General features: G+C 38.1%; 1 protein-coding gene across 1 annotated transcript in view; it reads right to left on the bottom strand.

Moving 5' to 3' along the window:
• Positions 1-27,941, bottom strand: part of CFAP47 (cilia and flagella associated protein 47) — a 284,879-nt gene that overhangs the window by 222,660 nt on the left and 34,278 nt on the right. Inside the window, exons 8-15 of the mRNA XM_058184444.1 lie at positions 23,734-23,966; positions 21,705-21,894; positions 17,995-18,205; positions 17,554-17,706; positions 13,881-14,064; positions 11,648-11,744; positions 10,412-10,628; positions 6,837-7,081 (exon numbers count right to left, since the gene is read on the bottom strand). Of these exons, the coding sequence (XP_058040427.1) occupies positions 6,837-7,081; positions 10,412-10,628; positions 11,648-11,744; positions 13,881-14,064; positions 17,554-17,706; positions 17,995-18,205; positions 21,705-21,894; positions 23,734-23,966 (1,530 nt within the window). The remainder of the gene's footprint in view (positions 1-6,836; positions 7,082-10,411; positions 10,629-11,647; positions 11,745-13,880; positions 14,065-17,553; positions 17,707-17,994; positions 18,206-21,704; positions 21,895-23,733; positions 23,967-27,941) is intronic.

Below are 27,941 nucleotides of genomic sequence, written 5' to 3'. Positions count from 1 at the left end.
CTGTACTGGGGTGCCGGCATCCACAACCACTCAGTCTTGGAAGGGTTGAGTCGAAGCCTGTTTTTCCCCCATCCAGACCCGCACAGCCTCCAGACACCGAGACATCACTTCCACGGCCTTTTGCCTGTTAGTTGTTAATAAAGAGTTATTGCTTTACCGTCAAGCCTCCATTCCTGGAACGAAGCACCCATAATTTTTATATATATATAAACATATATATATATGTTTGCTGTGTAAACATTGCTCCCAGAAGCATTGCTCCCAGAAGCACGAAGCTGAAGCCTGAAGATTAGTGGTTATCTATACGATAAAATCGCTCAGCTCCGGGACGGTCTGGACCGAAATTGGGATGATCCAAGCGAGGGAGAGGAGACACGTCTTGTTGAGCCAGTTTGGGATGAGTTTGACCGTGTGGCTCCCGAGGACGTGGACAGGTTGTTGGGGAGGCTTCACGCCACGACATGTTTACTGGACCCGTGTCCTTCCTGGCTGGTACTGGCCACTCAGGAGGTGACACGAGGCTGGCTCCAGAGGATTATCAATGCTTCTTTGTTGGAAGGGGTTTTCCCTGCCGCCTTGAAAGAGGCGGTGGTGAGACCCCTCCTCAAGAAGCCCTCCCTGGACCCAGCTATTTTGGGTAACTATCGTCCAGTCTCCAACCTTCGCTTCGTTGCGAAGGTTGTAGAGAGTGCTGTGGCGCGACAGCTACCCCAATACCTGGATGAAGCCGTCTATCTAGACCCGTTCCAGTCCGGCTTTCGACCCGGATACAGCACGGAGACAGCTTTGGTCGCATTGGTGGATGATCTCTGGCGGGCCAGGGACAGGGGGTACTCCTCTGCCCTGGTCCTATTAGATCTCTCAGCAGCTTTTGATACCATCGACCATGGTATCTTGCTGCGCCGGTTGGGGGGATTGGGAGTGGGAGGCACCGTGTATCAGTGGTTCTCCTCCTATCTCTCCGACCGGTCGCAGACGGTGTTGACAGGGGGGCAGAAGTCGGCCGCGAGGTGCCTCACTTGTGGGGTCCCGCAGGGGTCGATTCTCTCGCCCCTGCTGTTCAACATCTATATGAAGCCATTGGGTGAGATCATCAGTGGCTTCGGGGTGAGATACCAACAGTACGCTGATGACACCCAGCTGTACTTTTCCACCCCGGGCCACCCCAATGAAGTTGTTGAAGTGCTGTCCCGGTGTTTGGAAGCCGTACGGGTCTGGATGGGGAGAAACAGGCTCAAGCTTAATCCCTCCAAGACGGAGTGGCTGTGGATGCCGGCATCCCGATTCAGTCAACTGCAGCCGCGGTTGACTGTTGGAGGCGAGTTATTGGCCCCAAAGGACAGGGTGCGCAACTTAGGTGTCCTCCTGGATGATCGGCTGTCGTTTGAAAATCATTTGACGGCCGTCTCCAGGAGGGCCTTCCACCAGGTCCGCCTGGTTCGGCAGTTGCGCCCCTTCCTTGATCAGGATGCCTTGTGCACAGTCACTCACGCGCTCGTTACCTCTCGCTTGGATTATTGTAATGCTCTCTATATGGGGCTCCCCTTGAAGTGCACTCGGAGGCTTCAGTTAGTCCAGAATGCAGCTGCGTGGGTGATAGAGGAAGCTTCGCGTAGCTCCCACGTAACACCGCTCCTGAGCAGACTGCACTGGCTACCTGTGGCCTTCCGAGTGCACTTTAAGGTGTTGGTTATGACCTTTAAAGCGCTCCATGGCTTAGGGCCTGGGTACTTACGGGACCGCCTGCTGTTACCATATGCCTCCCACCGACCCGTACGCTCTCACAGAGAGGGACTTCTCAGGGTGCCGTCCACCAAACAATGTCGGCTGGCGGCCCCCAGAGGAAGGGCCTTCTCTGTGGGGGCTCCCACACTTTGGAACGAGCTTCCCCCAGGCTTACGTCAAATACCTGACCTTCGGACTTTCCGCCGCGAACTGAAGACATACTTTATTCGCGCGGGGCTGGCTTAAATTTTAAATTTTAAATTACATAAATTTTATCGATTTTAAATTTTCTACTAATTTTAAATGGGGTTTGGTTTTATAAATTTTAAAGTTCTAGGCTAATTATAATAAGCTTTTAAACTCGTATTTTAAATTGTATATTGTGGTGTTTGTATTTTATTGTTGCCTGTACACCGCCCTGAGTCCTTCGGGAGAAGGGCGGTATAAAAATCAAATCAAATAAATAAATAAATAAATAAATAAGATGACGAATGAGACTTCGTCGAAACGTCGCCAAGACACTTCCAATTTTACACGGGAGAAAACCCGAACAACCAAAGACCTACATATATATATATATATATATATATATATATATATATATATATGTATATGTATATGTATATGTATATGTATATATGTATATATATATATATACACACATATATATTTGTTTTCTGAGGTTTTCGCGGGTGTTTGTATGTAGGTCTTTGGTTATTCGGGTTTTCTCCCGCGTAAAATTGGAAGTGTCTTGGCGACGTTTCGACGAAGTCTCATTCGTCATCTTCAGGCTTCAGCTTCGTGCTTCTGGGAGCAATGCTGGGAGACATTGCTTCGTGCTTCTGGGAGCACGAATATAATAAATATACGGTTATAACCGAAAAATATCCACCATCCTAAGAAACCCCAAAGACAAAATTGAGTTAGAAAATCAAGGAGTATATGAAATCCCATGCACCGCCTGCCCCACCACATACATCGGACAAACCAACAGAAGAATAAGTGCACGCATTGAAGAACACAAGAACTCAGTCAAAAAAGAGGAACCAACTTCTTCCCTGGTCCAACACTTTAAAGTCACAGGACATGATATTGACTTTAAAAAGACCAGAACTATCGCCAAAACTGAACACTTTAACAACAGAATAATCAGAGAAGCCATTGAGATAGAAAAACGCCCACACAGCATGAACAAACAAGATGATACCTCCCGCCTACCAGCCATTATACTGCACTATATGCAAAAGACAAAATATTGAATAGGGACATTTATGATTATTTGAAAGATTATAAGGTTAATATTCTAACATTAGAACAGAGGGAGGAGCTGAATCGGCCGATAGCTACTGGAGAAATACTGGAGGCAATTAAACAATTAAAAATGGGGAAAACCCCTGGTACAGATGGTCTTACAGCAACTTATTATAAAAAAACACAGGATGAAATATTAGGCCCATTTAAAGAATTATTTAATCAGATACAATTAGGAGTGGGAATACCCCCGTCATGGAAAACATCTTTTATTTCACTGATACCAAAAGAGGAGCAAGACTGCTCTAAACCTGGTAACTACAGGCCGATTTCACTTTTAAATAATGATTATAAGATTTTTGTAAAAATAATAGCAAATAGATTAATGTTAGTTTTACAACAAAGAATTCATACTGATCAATCTGGTTTTATAAAAGGGAGGCAGATGAGGAATAATGTTAGACAGATTATTAATATATTGGAATATTTGGAAAAGAAGAATACTTCAGCAGCACTTATTTTTTTGGATGCAGAGAAAGCCTTTGATCGATTGCATTGGGATTTTTTATTTAAATTAATAGAGAAAATGCAATTTGGAGACTATTTTGTTAGAATAATTAAAGCAATTTATGGAGAGCAAACAGCACAGATTATAGTAAATGGTAGCTTGACAGAAGTTATTAAGATTGTGAAAGGAACGAGACAGGGATGTCCCTTATCACCATTATTGTTTGTTTTGACTCTGGAACCATTATTAGATAAAATACGAGAATTAATGAAAATAGAGGGAATTAAGATTAGACAATATGAGTATAAAGTTAGAGCTTTTGCAGATGATGTAGTGGTTACGTTAACGAATCCTATAAATTCAAGTAGATTTTTGTTGGAAGTAATTGATAAATATGGAAAGGTATCAGGATTTAAAATAAATCAGAATAAAACAAAAGTGATAATTAAAAATATGTCTATACAACAGAAACAAAAACTAGAGGAAATGACAGGATTTGAGGTAGTAAAAAGGTTAAATACTTAGGGTTTATATTAGCTCATCGAACAAGAAACTTTATAAGAATAATTATGACTTGCTATGGCAAAAAGTTCAGAATGATATGAGTGTCTGGAAGAAATTGCAGTTATCCCTATTGGGAAGGATTGCGGCAATTAAAATGGATGTGTTACCTAGATTTTTGTTTCTGTTCCAGATGATACCTATAATTAAAAAGGATAAAAATTTGGAAGATTGGCAGATTGGGATTAATAAATTTATATGGCAGGGTAAAAAGGCGAGGTTAAAATGAAAATAATACAGGACTCACGGGAAAGAGGTGGTTTAAGAATGCCTAACTTTAAACTATATTATGAAGCAGTAGCCCTTTCAGTAATAAGTGACTGGTTTAATTTAACAGAGGAAAGAATTTTGAATATAGAAGGTTATGACTTGTTATATGGATGGCATGCGTATTTATTTTATGAAAAAAAAGTGGATAGGGCTTTTAAGAATCATGTGTTGAGAAGTGCTCTTTATGGTCTGGAAAAAATATTCCTATAAATTAGAATACAAGATTCCTATATGGGCGAGCCCTAGACATGCAATAGAGAATATAAATATAGAACAGAAACAGGAAATGATTACTTATAAAGAACTTTTGTATGCTGAAGGAGGTAGATTGCAATTAAAATCATTACAGGTATTAAATGAAGAAGGGAGGAATTATACTTGGTTTCAATATGGGCAAATAAGTGCTAGATGGAAAGAAGATCAAAAAATTGGTATAATGCAAAGGGAGGAAAATTTAATAAAGCAAATTAGAAATCAGACCCAGGAGCATATAAAGAGATTGTATAATGTGTTGCTTGAAATAGATTCGAAAAGGATTTGGTAAAGGATTGTATGATAAAATGGGCACAGAATATTCAGGAACCAATAATGTTGGAAACATGGGAGAAAATTTGGGTTAGAAATGTTAAGTTTACACAAGCACAGAATTTAAGGAAAATTTTTATAAGATGTTTTATAGATGGCACTTAGATCCCAAAAAATTATCATGTATGTATCCTAATATCCAAGCGAAATGTTGGAGGTGTGATTGTGATGACGCTACATATTTTCATATTTGGTGGACTTGCAAGAAAATTAAGGTCTTTTGGATAAGAATTTGGTGGATTATTCAAAATGTACTGAAGAAGAAGATAAAGTTCCTGCCACAATTTTTCCTTTTGGGAATTATAACGGATTGTACAGGGATTGAGACTAAATTGATTCTGAATTTAATAACAGCAGCAAGACTGTTGATTGGACAATACTGGAAGAAAGAAGAGATACCTACAATAGAAGAATGGATACTGAAAGTTATTAATTTGGCTGAGATGGCTAAAATCTCAGCGTTTTTAAAAGACAATACGCAGGAAAGATATTTAATTGAATGGAAAAAATGGATTGATTATCTACAAAACAGATATCAGATTAAGAAATATCAGATTGCCTTCGAATAATTAGAAAGTTATTTTATGTAATGGGGAGGGGGTTGGGAGATGAAAAGCTTTGGATGTGGTTATTTGGATTGGAAGGGAAAATTTTATTCTATGTTTGGTTTATGTATAACAATACCTTGTGATTGACCCGGGAAGCCGGGGGGGGAGGGGTTTTTTTTGGGAGGGAGGGGGGAAAAAGGGGGAAAATGTTTTTGTTTTTTAAAACTCTTTCAATAAAAAAAAAAAAAAAGACCAGAACTATCGCCAAAACTGAACACTTTAACAACAGAATAATCAGAGAAGCCATTGAGATAGAAAAACGCCCACACAGCATGAACAAACGAGATGATACCTCCCGCCTACCAGCCATTTGGAAACCCGCCCTTATTGACAAACGAGTCCCTAACACGAGGAATGACACCAGACCCACACTCACGAGGTCCACACAGGATGTCACCACCGCACATCCACCCAGAAATCAGACCCAAACCCACATTGATCAAGAAGCACGACCAAGGACCAGAAGCCAGACCGCAGCTGCAACATTAGCCATTTCAAACCCCTCCAATCCATACATGCAGCAGACTGACACCCACTATGAAGATGTAGCACCACCACAAAGCCAACAACAGCTATGCAGCTCACCAGCTCAAATCCCCCTGCAACACAGACTAAGTTGAGCACAACCAAGCCCCCACCCAAACAGGACACACCCCCAGCCAATCAGAGCACCAAAAAAACCTCCATCCAATCAGAGCACAGCCAAGCTCCCACCCAATCAGTTCAAACCCCCATTAGCAGTTAAAAGGAAGAAACAGCTGCGATTACACATTGCTCCCAGAAGCACGAAGCTGAAGCCTGAAGATGACGAATGAGACTTCGTCGAAACGTTGCCAAGACATTTCCAATTTTACACGGGAGAAAACCCGAACAACCAAAGACCTACATACAAACACCCGTGAAAACCTCAGAAAACACACACACACACACACACACACACACATATATATATAAACTGTGCCTATGCAATATAACTGCCATGAGCTAGTACAGCATCAATATAAGTGTTGGAAGACTAGGGATCAAGTTTCTCCAAGTCTTTAATATGAATTTGGACCCCAAATCACTATCTCTCATCATAATTTAAAAAACAGGCTTGTAATAAACATGGACCATTAATAGCAGATAGGCTGGCTAAGAAAATGACAGAACTACTGTATGCATAACCAATCTTGGATAACTATAAATATTTCGAACAGCAAAATTATTACCATACAATGTGCTTTCAAGAAAAGATATGTGATTTGTCCCCTCATATTTAAGTTAATATTCTCTCATTACATATTTGATTGAAAATTGCTCTTTGAAAAAAACACTTTGTACATTACCCTTTTCTGGACAGATGGAAAATCCTATTCCTTTATCTGTGATGACAGGCTTCCAGGTAAATTGTGCAGGATAGTTTTTTCGATTATATAGAGTGACTGTTGTTCTAAATCCAGTTTTTGCTAGAAAGCTGAAAGCAGGATTTAAAGTCAATTCCCTTGTAGATAGCTCCAAGGCAACTGGCACAATTTTTGCTATCACTAAAATATGTCCAACATGGCGTTGGTTTATTGAATACATGAAAGACCTGTAACAGAAAAAAATATTTTCTTCATTAGCCACTTCATTTGGGAAAACAGAAAACAGAATAACAGAGTTGGAAGGGACCTTGGAGGTCTTCTAGTCCAACCCCCTGCTTAGGCAGGAAACCCTACACCACTTCAGACAAATGGTTATCCAATATCTTCTTAAAAACCTCCAGTGTATTCACAACTTCAGGACGCATTGATTAATTGTTCTGTCAGGAAATTTCTCCTTATTTCTAGGTTACTTCTCTCCTTGATTAGTTTCCACCCATTGCTTCTTGTCCTACCCTCAGGTGCTTTGGAGAATAGCTTGACTCACTCTTCTTTGTGGCAGCCCCTGAGATATTGGAACACTGCAATCATGTCACCTCTAGTCCTTCTTTTCATTAAACTAGGCATACCCAGTTTCCTCAGCCGTTCGTCATGTTTTAGCCTCCAGTCCTCTAATCATCTTTGTTGCTCTTCTCTGCACTCTTTCTATAATCTCCACATCTTTTTTACGCTGTGGCGACCAAAACTAAATTTAAATACCATATATGCAGTATATAGAAACTCCTAGCTCTAGCTGACTGGGCTGGGGCGGGGGGGGAATGCTAAACAGGATGAGAACATAGGAAAATCCCAGGGCTTCAGGCTGGACTGAAAAAAAGAAAACACCTTTGAAAGAAAATAAGCCAATTTTTTATGTTACCAAAGAAACCCAATAGACGATCCATGTAGTCACAGGGCAACAGATCTTTCCTTACTCAGCAGTCCCTTTGCTTCATCACATTTCTATCCAATTTGGATCCAATTTTCTTTTATTTTCCTTCACCATTGCAGTTACCTCCCTCTTATCCCACTTCTCCCTTCTTTTGTTATTATTTTTGCTAGAAGTAGAGAGGAAAATGGATGGGTATTTTTGGGTATATGTGTGGGCTTTGCCTAAGAGAAAGAATGGTTAGTTTATGTAGATGGAAATCAATTTTGAAAGTGGAATATCTTAAAGGCAATTATTTTAAATTAGTAGTTATTTATTCTATTAAATTAATATAAATTCATTTCTTGTCTTGAGTCTGCTTTTCTATGAAGTATGGATTTTGGCACACATGCACAACTTTGGTATGCATGCATACCTACATATTGCACCCATATAAAGTACATTTTGGGTTGGAGAAGAAACTTCAACACTAATTTCATCTGGAATTAGCAATTCTATTTTGATAAGGTGGGAGATTGTTCACTGCAAATAATTCATTATCTCTCCTCCGCACACACACATACACAGGAAGCCTATAGTGATTTGAATTTAAATATTTCCTTTTTGGTAAAGATGATACTTGCACCATCTTGAAAATTTCTGACAATTTTTGACATTTGTAAAACAAGTTTTTTCTTACATCGATCCATTTAAAAATCAACTGAGTGGTATTTTTTCCATAAATATAATTATTATATCTTGTTCAACGTCATAAAAAGGTCAAATTCTAGCATAAGTCTAGCATAGTATATGTTTAAAATGTCTAACCTCAGAATCAGATTTTGCTTTATAATTTGTATTTTTTTTCAATTGTGCTTACAGTTTTAGAGTTGAAACAGACAACTATTTTTCCTCAATTTATGTATAATTATTGTGACCTTGTGGTCCATTATTGCTGCTGGTGCAATTACACATAGCCAAATACTTGCTAAGAAAACATCATTATCATGCCATCTTCTGTTATAGGTACACCAAGGTGTGTGTTCAATATAATATTAAGGCTAGTAACAGAAGTGTCAAGTGTTAAATCTCAAGCATGATTCAGTTAGAGTCTTATTAATCTTCAGTGGTTTACTACCAGTGTTATTATAGACAAGTACAAAGATACTTGGCAATTAACCTGGGAAAAAAGTTAGACATATGGATTCTCATTTGAAGTTCTACATCACATGAGCTATGAGGATGCTGTTAATATAGTCAAATCAAGGATAGCCAAAATAAATCCTACAAAGATTTTCAAGTCTCAGAAAGTCCCTCCTAGACCTCCTGCTAAATACCTATATAATTTAACCTCCTGCTAAATACCTATATAATTTAACCTTTTATAAACACAAGTGAGGTTGCCTTAATGCACAAATTAATTCATTTCCTTCTACAGCAACAGATAACGATTAACTACAAGACTTCTTATTCCGAAAGAGTCTGATTATATGGATAAATAAAAATAGAATCTATAGCAAACACTCTTCTAAACTAAGCCTGGAGATGGAAGATTATTCCATTCCTTAAGAAATTAGGTGGGGAGAAGGGGGCATGGCAGGCGTCACAATGGGACAGTGTGCCCTGGGGCTCTGGGGTGAATGCCGAAATTCCTGCCGTTTTCTCAATGAACCATAGCTATCCTGGAGGGACAGCGAAGAAAGAAGGCACAGGCTGGCGCGAACAGGGAAGTTGCAAAGGGAATGAATATGAATAAAAATGGAGAAATTAGAAAATGAAGGCGAAAAAAGATGTGATTTAATAAAATGAGCAAGGAAATATTAGGAAATGAATAAAAACTATGATAAAATATTTTGGCAAAAACTGTAACTAAGTAAAATATATTTGAATATATTGAATTGTATAAAATATGATATGGCCAATACTCTGTTCATAAATCATATATGTGTGTAGGGGGGAACTAAAAAATCAATAAAAACTTGTTCTAAAAAAAAAGAAATTGGGGGGAAAGCTACAAAATTTGCCCCCCATTTTCTATGCCCCTCCATGGCTTATCTAATGTTCCAATAGTTTCTGCTTAAAAACTATCCAAAAGCATAACACAGTTATAGACAATAGGCAGCAGTAGGTCACTATAGCTAGAGATAGCTTTAGATTAGCTTTAGCTTTTATAGATTTTAGACTAACTTGCTATGGGTATTTTATTTAGCTATCAGTTCTTTAGCTGGTCTTGGCTTTCAGGCACAATGAGTTCCTATCAAGAAACTTGGATATTATAATATATCATGTTGTATATGTGCAGATCCAAGCAATGTATCCTTTTGTAGTTGACAGATGGAAATATTATTATTATTGCCATGCCATCAGGCAGCACCAATGGTAAAACTGTGCCATTAGATATATTTAATTTAGGAATATTGAAATTAACTTAGACTTGCTAAACTCTTATACTGTCTCTAAACATAATTCTTATAATTTAATTTGGATAGGACAACATATATAAAATCTCCTTACAAAAGAATACTTAATTTTTAATTAACTTTTTACAACTGCTTTCCAACAAGAATCCTATCTGCCCTTCATCATCTAGTGTTATTACTGAAGAATTATTTTTCTTGACTACCAAATTACTACAGAGATATATGAGTTTTACTTTTTAAAGTTCCCTAATGTGTCCTTCTCAAACACCACAGTAACGTAAGTTTTCATAAAAGGTGTTATGACATGCAACAAAGGATTAGTCCGTTGTAGTTCTTCACTTTTAATTTCTATTTGTATCCATATATGCACAGGTAAGTTGTTTATGATATGCATTTTTCTGGTAGTTGTAGAATGCACACAGACTTCTCCAAAGTCAATAGTGGAAGGACCTGGAAGGAATAGAAAAGCCATAATAGTTTTTATAGAGAAGGGGAATATATGGTACTCATAAATCACAGCACATACCTATATATGCACAATATTCTATATGCATTATAATTCCTCATTTTTCAGACTACACATTTGAGTAGGAACTCCCCTCCAAGTTGTGCAAGGACCACATCAAAGGAAAAATATGCTTTTAGGTTACTCAGTGAAACCTCTAATTATACAGTGCCATCTGCCAGTTAACTACTAAGATGTTTTCAAAGAGCTTTTATTGATCCAGTAGTTTAGAACAGTTTATTACTGAAACCATCTATATCTAGTTCATTTATTCAATCTTTGTACGTGACAGAATGCATTATTGACTATAACATTGCTTCCTTATATTCACTCAGTTGCGGTAAAAGTGTATTCCCTGCAATGAGGCCCAGCTAGTGGTGTAAATTTCCCTCAGATTTTAAAAACAGGTCCTTACTGTGAAGTGTTTGCACAGAAGTCAAAAATACTTAACTTAGTTAAAATATTTGTTTAACAGTTAAAATATTGTTGGTTTTATCAACTTTCCAGCTATTGCCTATTTATTATTTGTGGTAGTCTATTATTTCGTAGTGTTTCAGTGGATGTACCGGTATGTATTCCTATATTTTATTGTATTTATTATAACAATTTTGAAAATTACATTTTTAAAAACTGAAAACATGACAATACAATTGCAATTGTAGTTTTCCTTTCTCTTTCTGTGAATAGGGAATTAATGATAATAGACTTGCTCGAAAAATTTCAGCGTGTACAAGTTAAGAGGAAAATTTAATTCTTTTTTGGCAAGCATACCAAAATACTATATATAATCGAGAAAACGTTCCTAGTCTCAAGAGCACTTAATCTCTAAGGTTCCATATTCTTCAAGCTAATTCATCTATGTGCTCTTCTAGAATTATTCCATATTTCTCCAATTTTCAATTCACCTATACAATAGTTGATAATTTAAGATAGGAAAATATGTGTTATCAAATCACTATCTTACCAATGACTATCTGGTGAAGCTGTTTTGGTGTCAGAATTAGACTGCAGTCTTCAATTTCTTGCTGAGACAATGGTTCAGGATTAAGACAACCATTCACCTATTTTTTTTAAAAAAAACCAAAAACCCACACTATTAAGAGAGTTTAATTTGTTTAGATACAAAAGTATTTAAACTTTTTTCTTCTCTGCTGATATATAAAAGTCCTGAATTCTCAAATCAAAAAGTTGTGCCTTTGTGACTCCTAAATTAAAATTCTTCGTAAAATTTGACAGGCTGACAGTGCCTGCCTCCACTATTCTTTTCCCATTTCCAAGATTTTTTGAAGACTCTCCACCTCCCTTGAAGAAATGTCATTCCCACTAAAGAAGCGCCAGGACTGCAAGCTCCTAAGACCTAATTTTCCATTGGGAAAACAAGTCTTCAAGGTTTCATGTACTATCATGTAACTCCTTTGCAAAAAAGAAAAAAAACAGAGCCAAACAGCTACTTTTTCTAGAAATTCTGAGAAATCTCTAGGTCATTGATGGGCAAAACTAAACCCTGGCAAGACCAAGTGGCTCTGGGTTTGGGGTTCATTGGCTCAGGGAAAATTGCCACCTCTGGTCTTGGATGGGGTGGCACTACCCCAAACAAACCCTGTGCATAATCTAGGGGTTCTCCTGGACTCACGATACCTGCTCAAAGAGCAAGTGGCGGTCGTGGCCAGAAGGGCCTTTGAGCAACTGCGGGTTGTGTATCTTTATAAACATGCAATATTTAATCTAACTACTGGATAGCAATTTCTTCAATTGCTTTCACCTGACATTCTCCCACTATCCCCAGCCCATGAGAAAGATAGATCATGCTGTCCTCCTGAAAAAAATAAATGTGAAGAAAATGAAATAATTGCTACGTCCTAGTGGTGGCTCAGGGGCTAGGACGTTGAGCTTGTCGATTGAAAGATCAGCAGCTCGGCGGTTCGAATCCATAGTGCTGCCGTGTAATGGGGTGAGCTCCCGTTACTTGTACCAGCTTCTGCCAACCTAGCAGTTTCAAAAGCACGTAAAAATGCAAGTAGAAAAAGTAGGGACCACCTTTGGTGGGAAGGTAACAGCGTTCCGTGTGCCTTTGGCATTGAGTCATGCCGGCCACATAACCACGGAGACTTCTTTGGACAGCGCTGGCTCTTCGGCTTTGAAATGAAGATGAGCACCGCCCCCTAGAGTCGGCAATGACTAGCACGTATGTGCGAGGGGAACCTTTACTTTATCTCCTGAACCTATGGAGTATAGGCCTATGACTAGGGGTTGGAGCCCCCTTTTCCCCTTTAAGAGATAAAATAACACACATTTCTAAAAAATCAAAGTTTATTAAAAAGAGAGGAGGTTAAAAAAACACCTTAATTTTAAATATCAACATGCCAAACTGCAGAAAATGAATTATAGAGATGCCCCAATATAATAGTTGGCCACAAGATGGCACTAGTTCACTACAAATGATACAATCTCTTTTGTGCAATATGCAATGCTACAGTGTAATAATAGACTACAAAATATTCCAAATAAATTTAATATACACTTGCCAATCTCAAGTATGGTAAAAAAAAATGCATTTCAAGTTTATCATTTTTATAGTGCCCCTTCCCCAATTCAAAAGTCTCTAGGTAAATTACAATAAAATAGAATATTATAAACATAAAAATCAGTGCTATTTCTAATTATATTTTCTGCAGTACTATAGACTCTGCTAACTGAAAATCCGTTTCCCTGGTAATTCATTTTAATCAGACATTGGAGGAAATCAATAGTAGCTTGCTCCTCTCTCAATCGTAGCATGCAGCTTCCCCAGGTAGAAACTTATTCTCCAAAAAATTAAGGGTTTATTTATCCAGGAGAGGTAAGATTTGCATATTGGATTATGCCTACATGCCAAACTTTCCCTCCTGAATGTTGACTGAAGTTCAAATTCCCATTAGCTGTCAGTGAATATGTCAGTGAGCTTGCAAGCTGCACATTTACTAGAAGATACTAGATTTTGGAGAAAGCGGTTGTAGGTCGATTCATTAAGCTGGAAATAATGTATATTTCTAGGAATAAATCCTATTAATTTTAATAGGACTTCAGAGAAAATACACAAAAGAATATGAAAAGTACATTTAAATGGTTAATAGAGCAGGAATAAACATTGTATTATAAATCAAGTATATTATCATAAGCTTAAAGTAAGATACCATATTCATCAGTACTAAACATACCTCTTTTTGTATAGATGTAGATTTGATTTCTGCTAGCTGTTTACTAGTTAACAGGCTATTTCTGTTTACACAAGCAGCTTCTTTCTCCATGTTATCATGCTTTAAAATTCTGAGCATAGGAGATTTTAGCCCTGATGCTGGCTTTAATCCTATGTCCACAGGATTATTAAGCATTTTGAAGATCCTATTGTATCAGAATAAAAGATAATTCATATTTAACTATCTAGCCTATATATTACAGTTTTGCTGAACTTTGACTTATTTGCTGGATTTTATTAACTGAATGTGTATGAAGGGAAAATTCTTACAAAAAGTGTCTTGCCAAACCATTATTGAAATTTCTGATTGATACTCAGTTCAGAGACTACCTTTGAACTTTTTCTTCAAAAATAGTTATTGCTTATTTTCCAAAGGCAACTTTCTATAAAGTGAGTATAAAAGTAAAATTCTCTTAACAATATTTATCAAGACTACTGGACAAATGTTTTCTTGCCTCACTTATAAGAACAAATAATCATGTGAGTCCTCCAGAAGTTTATATAGAGCCTATGTCCACGATGGCGAACCTTTTCCGGACTGAGTGCCCAAAGTGCCCCCCTGACCTCCCAAAATGCAATGTGTGCCCCCGCCTGCGCCCCATGCATGGCCCCCACACATGCCCCACTCCTGTGCATACGGGCCCCCACCTGCCCCTCACACGTGTGTGTGCCTCCTGCACTTGCCCTGCCGTCCCACATGCACGCACGGCCCCCTGCATGCGCCCCACCTCCCATGCATGCACGGCAAAGACCCAATGACCAGTTGGCCAGCAGGAGGCGCACATGCATGTGCGACAGATCCGAACTGGGGTGACGGCTTGCATGCCCACAGAGAGGACGCAGCATGCCACCTGTGGCACACGTGCCATAGGTTCGCCATCACAGGCCTATGTAATACCAAGCAATTCAACAGTAACAAAAGGCAGTTATTTCTGTTCACAACAATCAATTCTGACACAGCAGGAATCTGAAGATTCTTAAACTATTTATTTGGTGGATGGTGATATTAAACTAGGCATTCCCTTATTAATTTTATTTGTATTTTACAATTCTGTATAGTTAACAGCATATGTTTAAAAATTTAATATAGCTTAATGGAAGTGACACCACAAACATGAGATCAATTTGTAAGCAGTTAGCATCAGAACTGATAACTGGATAAAGCAAATAAAACTGGAATCTCCATAGATTTCTATATTCTAATATTCATTTAGATACACAGAATTATTTCAGCATTTAAGACACATTTTACAAAAATCCCATCAGAAAACAAGACTTCAAAGTCTTTTTGAAATAATTTTGAAAAGGTGCTTTGGAGTATTTGGGATCAGCAATCTGCAGCTTCTTTGAAGCAGCCTTATCTTTTCCCACTGTAGCTGCTGAATCAACCTTTCTCAGCCTTTTAAGCCTGGGCCCTTGAAATATTTTGCAGGTAGTAGGGAAGTCCAGCATGTACAGGCTCAAATATAGGCCAGAAGTTACACAATTATTATATTTATTTCATGAAGCTTGTTCCACAAATCTACTTTACCCTTATTTGTCCCAGAGACTCCTTTACAAAACTAGAAGGACAACACCTTGCAACCTCCATTACGGTCTCCTTAATACAGTGGTACCCTGGTACTCAACTGCTTTGAAAATGATGACATTCAGTATTCAATGCATTTTGACATGAAAAGTTTGCTCCGGTACTCATTGTTTTTTTGGTACTCAACAAACTAGGCTATCAATCTAGGGATATTCTGGCAGAGAACAATAAAGCAGTTAGCTTGAATCTGCACTTCTGGATCCAGTTGTTCACGCCTAACATCTGGCCTAACTCAAACTTGTTTAGGGTGACCCGCTCCCTGCTTTTCCAGGGAGCTCGGGAGGACCCCTTACAAGGACGTGCTGAGGAGTTTGGAATGTATCTGCACGATAAAATCGCTCAGATCCGGGATGGGCTGGACGCTGATTGGGTGGATTCGGGCGGGACGGCGGAGGCAGTTCTTGAGAATATTATTTGGGGGGAATTCGATTCTGTGACTCCCGAGGACATGGGCAGGATACTGAGGAGGCTGAATGCAACCACATGTTTATTGGACCCATGTCCCTCCTGGTTGGTACTGGCCACACAGGAGGTTACACGAGGCTGGCTTCAGGGAATTGTTAACGCTTCTTTGAGAGTGTCTTCCCTATAGCCTTGAAAGAGGCGGTGGTGAGACCCCTCCTCAAGAAGCCTTCCCTGGATCCAGCTATTTTATCGAACTACCGTCCAGTCTCCAACCTTCGTTTTGTGGTGAAGGTTGTTGAGAGTGTGGTAGTGCATCAGCTCCCTCAGTACCTGGATGAAACTGTCTATCTGGACCCGTGCCAGTCCGGCTTCCGGCCTGGGTACAGCACGGAGACAGCTTTGGTCGCGTTGGTTGATGATCTCTGGAGGGCCTGGGATAGGGGTTGTTCCTCTATCCTGGTCCTATTAGATCTGTCAGCGGCTTTTGATACCATGGTATTACAACCACAACTGGGCCCAAAATTTCTGTTGCTAAGTGAGACATTTGTTGAGTGAATTTTGCCCTATTTTACAACCTTTCTTCCCACATTTGTTAAGTGAATCACTGCAGTGGTTAAGTTATTAACACAATTGTTAGATGACTTTAACTTCCCCATTAACTTTGCTTCTCAGAAAGTTGCAAAAGGTGATCACATGATCCTGGGACACTGCAATCATCATAAACATGAACCAGTGGCCAAGCATCCAAATTTGTTCATGTGACTATGGGGATGCCGCAATGGTCTTAATGTGAAAAAAGTCATAGGTCACTTTTTTCAGTGCCTCTGTAACTTTGAACAGTCACTAATTAAACTGTTGCAAGTCAAGGACTCCCTGTAATAGATTAAACCCACTAAAAAGGAGGGGAACATCATGAAATGTTAGTATTATCATCAGAAAAGGATTTGAATTGTAACTATTAACTTGTATGCAGTGCATTCCTATGCATAGGAAGTAATATCTACAGAAGAAAACAAACTAAAACTTGTCAGTGTCAGCTGCCTTGTGACTCATTATATATTATTCCTTAAGGGAAAAATCTGTTTGGTACTCATCGTTTTTGGTACTTATCGCACCTCTCAGAACCAATTAAAGATGAGTATCCAGGTACCACTGTATTTGGACTCTTCAACCTCTCCTGAAATCTTGGCATAGCACCTGCAAAAAGGCTGCACACACTAACAAAGAAAGCCCCAGCAAGGAGGCTCTGGTGTCCCTCTCTCACACCCCCTACTTCTCCTTTCCTCCTCAGCAATCCCCCTCACATCTCCACATGCTCTAGCAGGCCAACCCAACGTTGGAGTTTATAGGATTTATGTTTGATCTCTGCTTTTTATAAAATAAATCAAGATCTCCTGGGAAACACCTGATGATCTTTGGGGTCAACAGAACCTCAGTTGAGAAACCCTGTCCTAAATGATTTCAGGAAAAGACACAGCTATTTTGAAAGGCTGCAGACTGTCTCTGCCTCTCTATTCTTTAAAGTATTGTTTTCCAAATGCTTAGTAGAATAAGTGGAGATTTAAAGTCATTTGAATAAGTAAAGATATATAATAAATGTTTCAGTATTATAGATTTGGTATTTCATCTAGAAGCAACTTACTGAGCTTCTTTTTTTTTTAAACGGACTTTTCTTAAACTGTGAATGTAGTCTGCATAGTACTCTTTATTCATCTGCTTTTCCAGTTCTTCATATACTGTGTAAGAGAACTCTGGATCTATGTAACAATATCTGGGAACTTTTGTGAAAATAGTCCTAAATCAGAACAATGATATACAACTTTATCATTACATGGAATATTTAAATATGCATTGAAGATACAAACTATTAGTCTTTTTATACACACATACACATACACACAAAAAGGGACAAAATAATTGGAATTTGATTTAAGAAAATATTAACAGCACACATACTTCTGCACAAATAAAAATCACTAATAGAAGAAAATGATTTCAATATAAATGTAATATTCACTTTGGCAAAACAATCATATAAAATAATAAATGTAATATGTCTCAAGATCATCATTATTTATATTACCTGTAATCCTTATGCCACTCAGAGGGTCTTATGCTGGCTGGACGATCATTGGGAAGAGCTACTTGTACATTACTTAAGTTCCTATTAATCCGGTGAGCATGTAATTGTGTCTTATCTGATTTAAGTAGTGCTATTGGTGCAACATCACTCTTTTGATCCCCCTTGTTAGCTATAAATATCCCAGTAGCTTTGGAAATCAATGGTGTTAAACCTTGAGTCAGGATTTAAATAAAAAGCGTATTATACAGGACAAGCAAACCAAAATATAAATTATTGTATTTTATTCTACAAATTCTATAATACTTAATTCACAGTAACATTTTATTCAGTTAAGAATCATATCCACACCTAACCTCTTATAATGTAACAATTTTCAGACTAAACTTTTTACAATGAGTTTCAGTAAAATTGGAGAAAACAAACACAAAGAAAATAAATAAATTGCATCATTAAAAGAGCTAAACTAAAGATATTACATAGAACTTAAATTTCAAAATATACTATCAGTAATCAAATATATTAGCATATATTTTGATTTCTATTTTATGGTAATATGTTTCAGAGTTTATGCATAAATTAATTCCATTTCTTATTTCTATTTTATGGTAATATGTTTCAGAGTTTATGCAAAATTAATTCCATTTCTTATTCCTAAAACCAGGCAAACATAAAATAGTAAAAAGAGATTTAACTAAATCATTCTCCGTGTGTGTTCATGTGTTATATTTCTATAATGATCAAATGATAACTCAAAAATTAATTGAAGCAGAAGGCTTCAATCTTTTCATTAGTGAGAGCAGATACTAATAATAAATAAAAATAAATAATAGATAGCATTCAGTAATTACAAAAATATCCCAAAGAGCTAGTATTATTTTATTTGAGTACCCTAAAGTTTGTGAAGCTCCTATTGCAAAACATGCTTTTCCATGTAGAATATTAACCTTCAGGACTAAATTATAGTTCATTTCCAAAGAATTATCAGGAACAATATAAAAGGGTATTCTTGTACTGAAAAAGAACTACTATAGAATTACGTTACATCATTTTGAAATATAGGAAACCAATTGCAGTTTCTGCTTGTAACCAAAGCATCTGCATGCATTCTATACATTCAGGTATTATTCTAGTACCTGAATAATCTGAATTATTTATTCATCTTGACATTTAAGTGAAATAAATTTTTAAAGCAAATTCAGCACAAATGCCTTGAACAATCCAGGGGAGACTTTCAATAAACCATGTACATGGAATAGAGTTCCTCTGAATTGCTGTTAGAAATTTGAAATTCCAAAATGTTCTAGCAATCCTTGTTTTCCATTCCAAAAGAGTACAGGTAGCCTCAACTTATAACCTGTCACTTAGCAATCTTTCAAAGTTATATTGGACCCTCCAAAAAGTACTTAAGACCTGATTTTGTGGTTCCAACGCCCCTTCCCCGCATTCACACAATCACATTTTGGGTGCTTGGCAACTGGACTGCATCTCATAGTCACATGACCATAATTCATTTTTTTTGGAAGGCAATATGTATTTCCATTTTTCAGCAAAAAACAAATGAACATCCATTGGCTAAAACAGGTTCACTTAACCAACACTGGTTTGGCTTAATGACTGCCATGAAAAAGATTGTAAAATCAGTAGTTTGGGGGTCAATTACAGACATTAAATTAAAGACTATTTGTAACTTAGGAATTTGTCATATTGTTTAATATTATATTAATATTTTTGCCCCAGTCAAGTGTTGATTTGAATGATCTAATATGACACTGATGTATGACAATCACAATAATCTTTTACTGGAAAACATAACATGAGAAGACTATTTAACAGTGCTCATATACAGTAGGTAAGCACTTTTTATTTTTATGAACAAAATTGTAGTGAATACACCTCCCTCTCAAATTAACTTTCAAACAATTTATGCTAATTCATAATAGCTTGATGCAGGGATGAAATGTAAAATTTGTTACTACCAGTTCTGTGGGCGTGGCTTGTGGGGGGGTATCATGACTGGGTGGGCGTGGCCAACTTTTTTTTTTTTTACTTTTGAAAGTATTTTTTCTACAACTTCTTCAGCCAAAGAGGTTCTAAAAAATTGCTTTTAAAAGCCTGTGATGATCAGGCAACTCAGCTGGGATCGCCAGAGGAAAAAAAGCTTTTAAAGGATTCTGACGATCCCAACTGAGTTGCCTGATCGTCAGAACCTTTTAAAAATATTTTTTCAGCCGAAGAGGTTGTAGAAAAAAATATTTTTAAAAGGTTCTGACGATCCCAGCTGAGCCGTGCAATCATGAGAGGCTTTTTTTAACCTTTAAAAGCATTTTTTCGGCCGAAAAAAAAATGCTTTTAAAAGTAAAAAAAAAAAAACCTCTGATGATCACACAGCCCAGCTGGGGCAGAGGGGGCAGGGATTTTTGCTACTGGTTCTTTGAATCACTCGCCATCGCTACCAGATCGGGTGATCCGGTCTGAACCAGGAGCATTTCACCCCTTGCTTGCTGTAATATATACATATCTTCAAGGCAGCAAGATTTTTCCTGGGGCCAGAAAGGGTAGTTTCCTGCATCTAGTCTTTCTATTTCCCATGTATCTTTTTTCTAAATAACTAGGGGTTTTAACACTATCACCTGTAGGTAAATAATGCATCTTTTTAAAATTTAATCTGAAGAAAATTGAAATAGGTGTTTTCCTAGATTTCAAATAGAAATAAAATATAATGGTATATTTTTGCTATCCAACCCCCCCAAAAAGCAACTACTTATAAGAGCACTTAAGATTACAGTGGTTAGCATGCAGTATTGCAGGCTAATTCACTGCTCACTTGTTAGGACTCCAATTCTGACTGGTTCAAGTTGACTCAGCCTGCCATCCTTCTGAGGTCGGTAAAATGAGAATCCAGATTGTTGGGGGCAATATGCTGACTCTGTAAACCACTTAGAGAGGGATGTAAAGCACTATGAAGCGCAGGGTGGGTTTCAAACCCATCACTACCAGTTCACTCATGGGGGCATGGGTGCTCATGCATAATGCTTCTGCACATGCACAGAAGCGTCTAGGCAGGTGGGCGGAGCCTCCTGCTGCCGCTGCTACCAGTTTGCCTGAACCGGGGCGAACCGGTAACAACCCACAACTGATGAAGCAGTATATGAAGCTATGAAGCTAAGCTTATTATGAATTGTAAAAGAGAAAACAAAAGGCTAACATTTTTTTAAACTAAAACTAAAACTAAAACCTTAAACTAAAACTAAAATCAGCACCTCCCACCCACACAGGAAATTAAATCCACATGTTTAAAAATATAATTGGGAAATTAACATTTTCTATTTAGTTTTTTAAAAAATCACAGTAAAAATGGGTAGCTTGTCCAGCCTTTCCCATCTCACCATGATCTACTTGGAGTCCTGGAGATATCTGGTGTCCTACTTATCTTAAAAGGCATAATAGCCCCAGGGGAATGAAATCAATGCTTACAAATAAGCTTAACTGATATCTAAAACTCACTTATGTAAAGTTACATGGACCTTCAAATAGTTTTCAAAATTAATAGGGCATTAAATCAGTTACTTCTTCATAAAGACAGCATTTTGGAAGTCTATCATTTCAAGTGATAAAAAGATCACTTCTATCTTGGGAAAATGTCAAAATTGTTTCTCAGAAAGAAATATATTTCTAAGTAAAAACTTAGCATTTTTAAATTAATAACATACCAGGGTTGGTTTTCAGCACATTAGTGGATATCGACTTGCAGAGGCCAGAAAAAACTAAATGTATTTGATGAAATGGTTTTATCTCTAATACTGGAAAGTCATCTTTTTTTGCTACTGGTCCTACAATATCTACTTTTTGCCTCACTGTGAAGTATCCTACATGTCGTGGGATAAATGAAAATATCACATCCTGAAAACAAAGCAAAAAGACCACACAAGTATTAAACACATTAAAAAAGACACCAAAAGCTAATGTAAGCTGTAAAAAGTTCCATTTGTTACATTATGCTTACTCTCATTCTTAAAACTTTAATTTGATTTGTTTCTTATATTTTAAAAAATTAAAATCTGTAAAAATTTTCTAATTGAAATCATGCAACGGAATTGAATGATATAGTATCATGTTCTGTTTCACATATGAAATAGACATAATACCAATTAAATATACAAATGGATAATGAAAGAGAGAAACTGAGGTGCCAAACAAATAATGATAAAATAAAATGAGAGAAATAAATTGGAAATCAGCTGTGTATTGTTTATATACTGTAATTTAATAAAATATTCTAAAAAATTGAATTTCACCAGGAGACAAAAAAAAGGAGAGCATTCCACTCAGCAGCTGAAGAAAAAGTTTGACACCAGCAAAATACAGCTGAGTAGGATAGAAACAAAAGAGGAAATAAGGAAGATGCAAGACAAGAAAACATAATTTAGAATTGAGTATAAACTTGTAATTATTTATTTATTTATTTATTTAATCATATTTATATACCGCCCTATCTCCCAAGGAACTCAGGGCGGTTTACAGGCACTAAAAACAGATAAATAGAATATAAATACAATATAAGACATTTAAAAAACTTATTCTAAAGCCCGTCCAATTAAAAATAGAAATAAAACCCAATTTAAAACCCAAAATTTAAAATCTAGCTCAGTCCTGCACAATTAAATAAGTATGTTTTAAGCCCGCGGCGGAAGGTCCGAAGGTCTGAAAGCTGACGAAGTCCGGGGGGTAGATCGTTCCAGAGGGTGGGAGCCCCCACAGAGAAGGCCCTTCCCCTGGGCGTCGCCAGACGACATTGCCTCGCTGACGGCACCCTGAGGAGACCCTCTCTGTGAGAGCGCACGGACGGTGGGAGGTATTCGTCGCAGTAGGCGGTCCCAGAATAACCCGCCCAATGCCATGGAGCGCTTTAAAGGTGGTCACCAAAACCTTGAAGCGCACCCGAAGGCCACAGGAAGCCAGTGCAGTCTGCGCAGGATAGGTGTCATATGGGAGCCACGAGGGCTCCATCTATCACCAGCGCAGCTGCATTCTGACTAACTGTAGCCTCCGGATGCCCCTCAAGGGGAGCCCCATGTAGAGAGCATTGCAGTAATCCAGGCGAGACGTCACGAGTGCGTGAGTAACCGTGGATAGGGCATCCCGGTCCAGAAAGGGGCGCAACTGGCGTACCAGGCGAACCTGGTAGAACGCTCTCCTGGAGACGGCCGTCAAATGCTCTTCTAGAGACAGCCGTTCATCCAGGAGGACGCCTAAGTTGCGGACCCTCTCCATCGGGGCCAATGACTCGCCGCCGATGTTCAGCCGCGGATTTAGCTGACTGTACCGGGATGCCGGCATCCACAGCCACTCTGTCTTGGCGGGATTGAGCTTGAGCCTGTTTCTCCCCATCCAGACCCGTACGGCCTCCACTCCACAATTGATGAAGTGTTTGAGAGATAAATATAAAGAAAATAATTGTGACTACTACATAGGAGAAATTTAATGCTAAGAATGGAAAGTGGTGATGTCTACGACAGATTGTGTTACATTCTCTCCTTTGCCATGATTAAAGACAAGAACAGAAAAACAGCAGCTCTTCCATCTCCAAGCACCATCTAGAGCTCTCTGCTACCTTCTCTGCCCTAAAAAAGGAACCGTTTCTTTAAATGTACATTTTGTTATGCAACACACTCTAACATGATATGTCTTAAAAATTAAATATATATATAGTATAAAGAATGAAAGAAAATATGTGAATACCTTTACAGACTTTTCTTTTATTTTTCCCTTTTCAGGGCAAATATTATAATGTGCAATCTTATGAAAAACAAATGTCACTGGAAGAACATCACATTCATTTTGGAGTGTGCAAACAAGATCTGTGTGTTCACCAATGTAACATTCTTTGAAACTGACAACTGGTCCTGGGGTGAATGTCAACATGACTGGAAGCCCTGAGCCTATCAATCCCAATTCAACACAGTGGGGATTCCCTGAAAAAGATATTGAGATGGAAGAATTATTGTAAGTTGTGAAGAGAGAAACAGTATATCAGTAAGTGTTCATAGGATATACTGCTATAAAGGAGCAAATAATAATGCATTACAAATACAAATATTGTTCTCTAATGCAACAAAAATTTTAAATAGAAGCTAACACCATGCTTCCCCGAAAATAAGTCCTACCCAAAAAATAAGCCCCAGTGAAGGGAATGGCCGTGGCCAGCACAGGAGACAGAGAGTGCACGTGGGTCAATGTGTCTGGCAGCAGCCGCTGCCTGTAAAGCGCAGGCGAGTTGCTTACCTGTCTAAGCAGCAGGCGGAGGCAGAGGTGTAGGGGGAGGCTCTCAATCTGGATGCGGGCCGTGGGCAAGCCAAGAGTCGGTGGGCTGCAGTGAGTGGCTACAGGAGACCCATCGTGTCTCTCAGCTTGCCTGCTGCCCACGTGGTACATCAGTATCTCCTGCCTTCCACCCAGTGCCTCTGCCTCCATCTGCTGCTATTGCTGCTGCACAAATATGAGCCTCCCACAGCCAGCTGCCTGCTCTGGCCCATCGATTCTCAGCTTTCCTGTGGCCCCATGGTGCATCTGGATCACCTGCCTCCCCCCACAACTCTGCCTTCATCTGCTCCTTGGATAAGGAAACAACTCACCTGCGCTGTACAGCCCCAGAGTGCGCCAACCAAGGGACCGGCAGGCTGCAGCTGCTGCCAGATACCATTAGTCTCCCTGTGTCTTGTGCATGCACCAGGGGCAAGGTACCCAGGCTGATTACCCTGATATCGTGTTTCCTCGAAAATAAGCCCTAATGCTTATTTTGGAGTCCCCAAAATATAAGACTGGGTCTTATTTTCAGGGAAACACAGTATCAACAAAAATCTGTTCTCCAAAGAACTGTTCACATAAATAATAAAGCATTCTTGAAAACAAATAGTTGCGCTCAAATAGTAAAGGTATGGAGTTGCTGCCTTAAATGAAAAGTCATGAAAGAAAGCCCAGGTATTATTAAATACATCAAATGTAGGTGACTTTAATCCTGCTGAACTAACAGAAATAATTAAATGAAGGAGGGGGGAATGGATGGAATAGCAGTACCTCAGTCTACCCTGTCAGATTAATCTTGACTATAGATAACAAGGAAATTGATGTCATTTGTTTATATTAATGTTTAGCATCCTCTGTATAGCATGAAATGGGATCTTTCTGTAAGTGTTTAAGAACTCATCAAAGAAAAAGATAGCCATAATCATGTATCATTTGTATCTTTCGGCATAAGGAACAAAAACAGAAACTAGGATGATTAGCTTAGTGTGATGTCTGAAGATGGAATTAGTTAGCTACCGTATTTTTCAGAGTATAAGACGCACCGGAGTATAAGATGCACCTTAGTTTTTGGGAAGGAAAATAAGAAAAAAGCTGATTGGCAGGTGGATTGGCCTCCCAGAATACTCCCAATCAGCTGTTCCCAGAGGTGAATTTTAACAACAGGTTCCTTGGTTGTGAGCTCTGTGCCTTGCTTTTTTTTTTTTTTTGCTTTTTTTTTCTGCCTCTGAAATTCTTTTTCAGGAAAAACTTTTTTCTGCCTCTGAAAGCCTCTGAAACAGCTTCAGAAAAAAAGCCTCTGAAGCTCTGTTTGGGAGCTCCTTTTCTGAAGCTCTGTTTCGGGCTTTTTTCTGAAGCTCCGTTTGGGGCTTTTTTTCCTGAAATTCTATTTCTGATGCTTTTTTCCAGCTTCTGAAACCTCAGTCTGAGAAGCTGGGTGGGGTTACATTCAGAGTATAAGACACATCCAGATTTTCACCCTCTTTTTGGGGGGAAAAAGGTGTGTCTTATGCTCCGAAAAATATGGTATATTAAAATAAGCCAGGGGACTTCAAAAAAAATTCTAGCTTAAAATGACTTCACAAATCTACAGTATCTTATTTGGGTAAATGATCAATATTTCTAAATTCAGTTGTAACATTAAATTATCTATGTTGACATGTTTACTCATTAAAACAAGTAATCAGGTTGCATAAACCAATACATAGCTCATGAATGCTTTGACTTAATGGTTAAAATTGGCATGAAATGATGGTCAATAAAATATCTCTGCCTCTTGTCATGAAGAATACATAAAGATATCTATTCTAGAATTAAGCAGTATCAAATAACCGTGATTTCCAAATATAGTTCAAACATTCAAGATTCTCAGTATCCTATAACAATTTATTTACAACCTATAGTTTCAAACAATTTTAAACTACTCTACATATACTCTATTGTTATAATGTATTTTCAAATTTATTCTAGTGGAAATGTTCATCATAACATTCAACAGTACCTGAAAGCCCAAATTGTGATGTTTGGCAGTCCATCTACAACCAGAATTTATAATTTCAGAAAGGCTAACAAAATAGAGGCCACTCAAAAGCTGCGTAACTAATTTGCTGAGATATTAGCAGCTCGTCCAGCAGATGTGGCTTATCAAATTGAAAAAATATATCGTGTGAATTCTTGGATAGCAAGGCAAAAAAAGTTGCCAAGGGATGTTGTTATTTATTTTACAAACAGAATAGTGAGAAATCAGATTTTGCAAGCTTCATATAAGGGGGAGAAGATTCAGATTGCTGGTCAAGATATCTTGATATTAAAGGAAATTCCACCAAAAATGTTAAGGGCTAGGAAGGAATTTGCCTTCCTGGTGAATGAACTTAAAAAACATCAGATTGAATATAGATGGGATATTCCAACTGGTATAATAGTATATTATGCAGGGAAAGTACATCGTTTCAATACGGTTGGAAAAGCAAGAGAATTTTATGTTGAGGTATTAAAAGTTGGAAGTCTTCCCCCATTGGAAGCTAGAAGAAGGGAGGCTGAAGTGAAGGAAAGAGAAGTGAAGCAGGTACAAGAACAGATTGTGATGGAAGAAGATTTATTACAAGTGTTGGAAATACCTACGACGGGTTTAGATTCAAAAGAACAAAGGTTGACTAGAGCTGCTGCTAAACGCAAGGAACAAGAGATGAAGGCACAACAACAACTGGCAACTACTACAATGGAAACAGTGGGAGGAGCAAGGCCTAAAGTAAAATGTGATCTGCGGCTGGTGTTCCAAAAGTTTCCTTTGGCCGATAATGGCAATTAAACTATTATCTTGGAATGTTAATGGCCTGAATTCACCAGAAGAGAAGGAAAGTATTTCATTATTTGAAATAATATAAATATGACTTTACCTGTTTACAAGAAACACATATTAGATCTTGCTAAATGTTGGAGATGCGATTGTGAAGATGCTACTTATTACCATATATGGTGGACTTGTAAAAAAGTTAAAGTATTTTGGATTAAAGGCTGGTGGATCATGCAGAATATTTTGAAAAGAAGATTAAGTTTACTCCAGATCTTTCTACTAGGAATAATTATGGACTATACAGCTATAGAGACTAAATTGATTTTGAACTTAATAACAGTCGCAAGACTTTTGATTGCTCAGTATTGGAAGAAAGAAGAATTACCTACAATCAAGAATGGACAAAACAAAACAACAAATGGACACTCAAAGTATCAAATCTGGCAGAGATGACAAAATCTCCGCTTACTTGAAAGACTATATACTAGAAAAATATATTTTAGAATGGAAAATGTGGATTGATTATATTTAAAATAAGTATCAGATAAAAAAATATCGAATAGCATATGAGTAAATTTAGGAAATATTTTGTATTAGATATATTTTTGAAGGAGAGGGGAATTGAGAGTGTGACTAAGTGTGGTGTGACTAAAGATTATAATTTAGGAATTATTTTGGATTATGATTGTTAGTTTTGATACCCTGCATTTTGTTCTGGGAAGTCGGGGTGGGGGGTGGGGGGTAAGGGGGAGGGGAATTGGGGGGGGGTTTGGTAGAGATGGAGTGATGGTTAATGTACAGGGATTATTGAAGAAATATAATTAATGTAGGGTCGGGTCTGCATAGTTACCAT

Source organism: Ahaetulla prasina, chromosome 5, assembly GCF_028640845.1.
Source record: "Ahaetulla prasina isolate Xishuangbanna chromosome 5, ASM2864084v1, whole genome shotgun sequence".
Classification (NCBI taxonomy): domain Eukaryota; kingdom Metazoa; phylum Chordata; class Lepidosauria; order Squamata; family Colubridae; genus Ahaetulla; species Ahaetulla prasina.
Note: the sequence above shows the minus strand (reverse complement) of the source record. Positions and strands in the feature narration are given on the sequence as shown.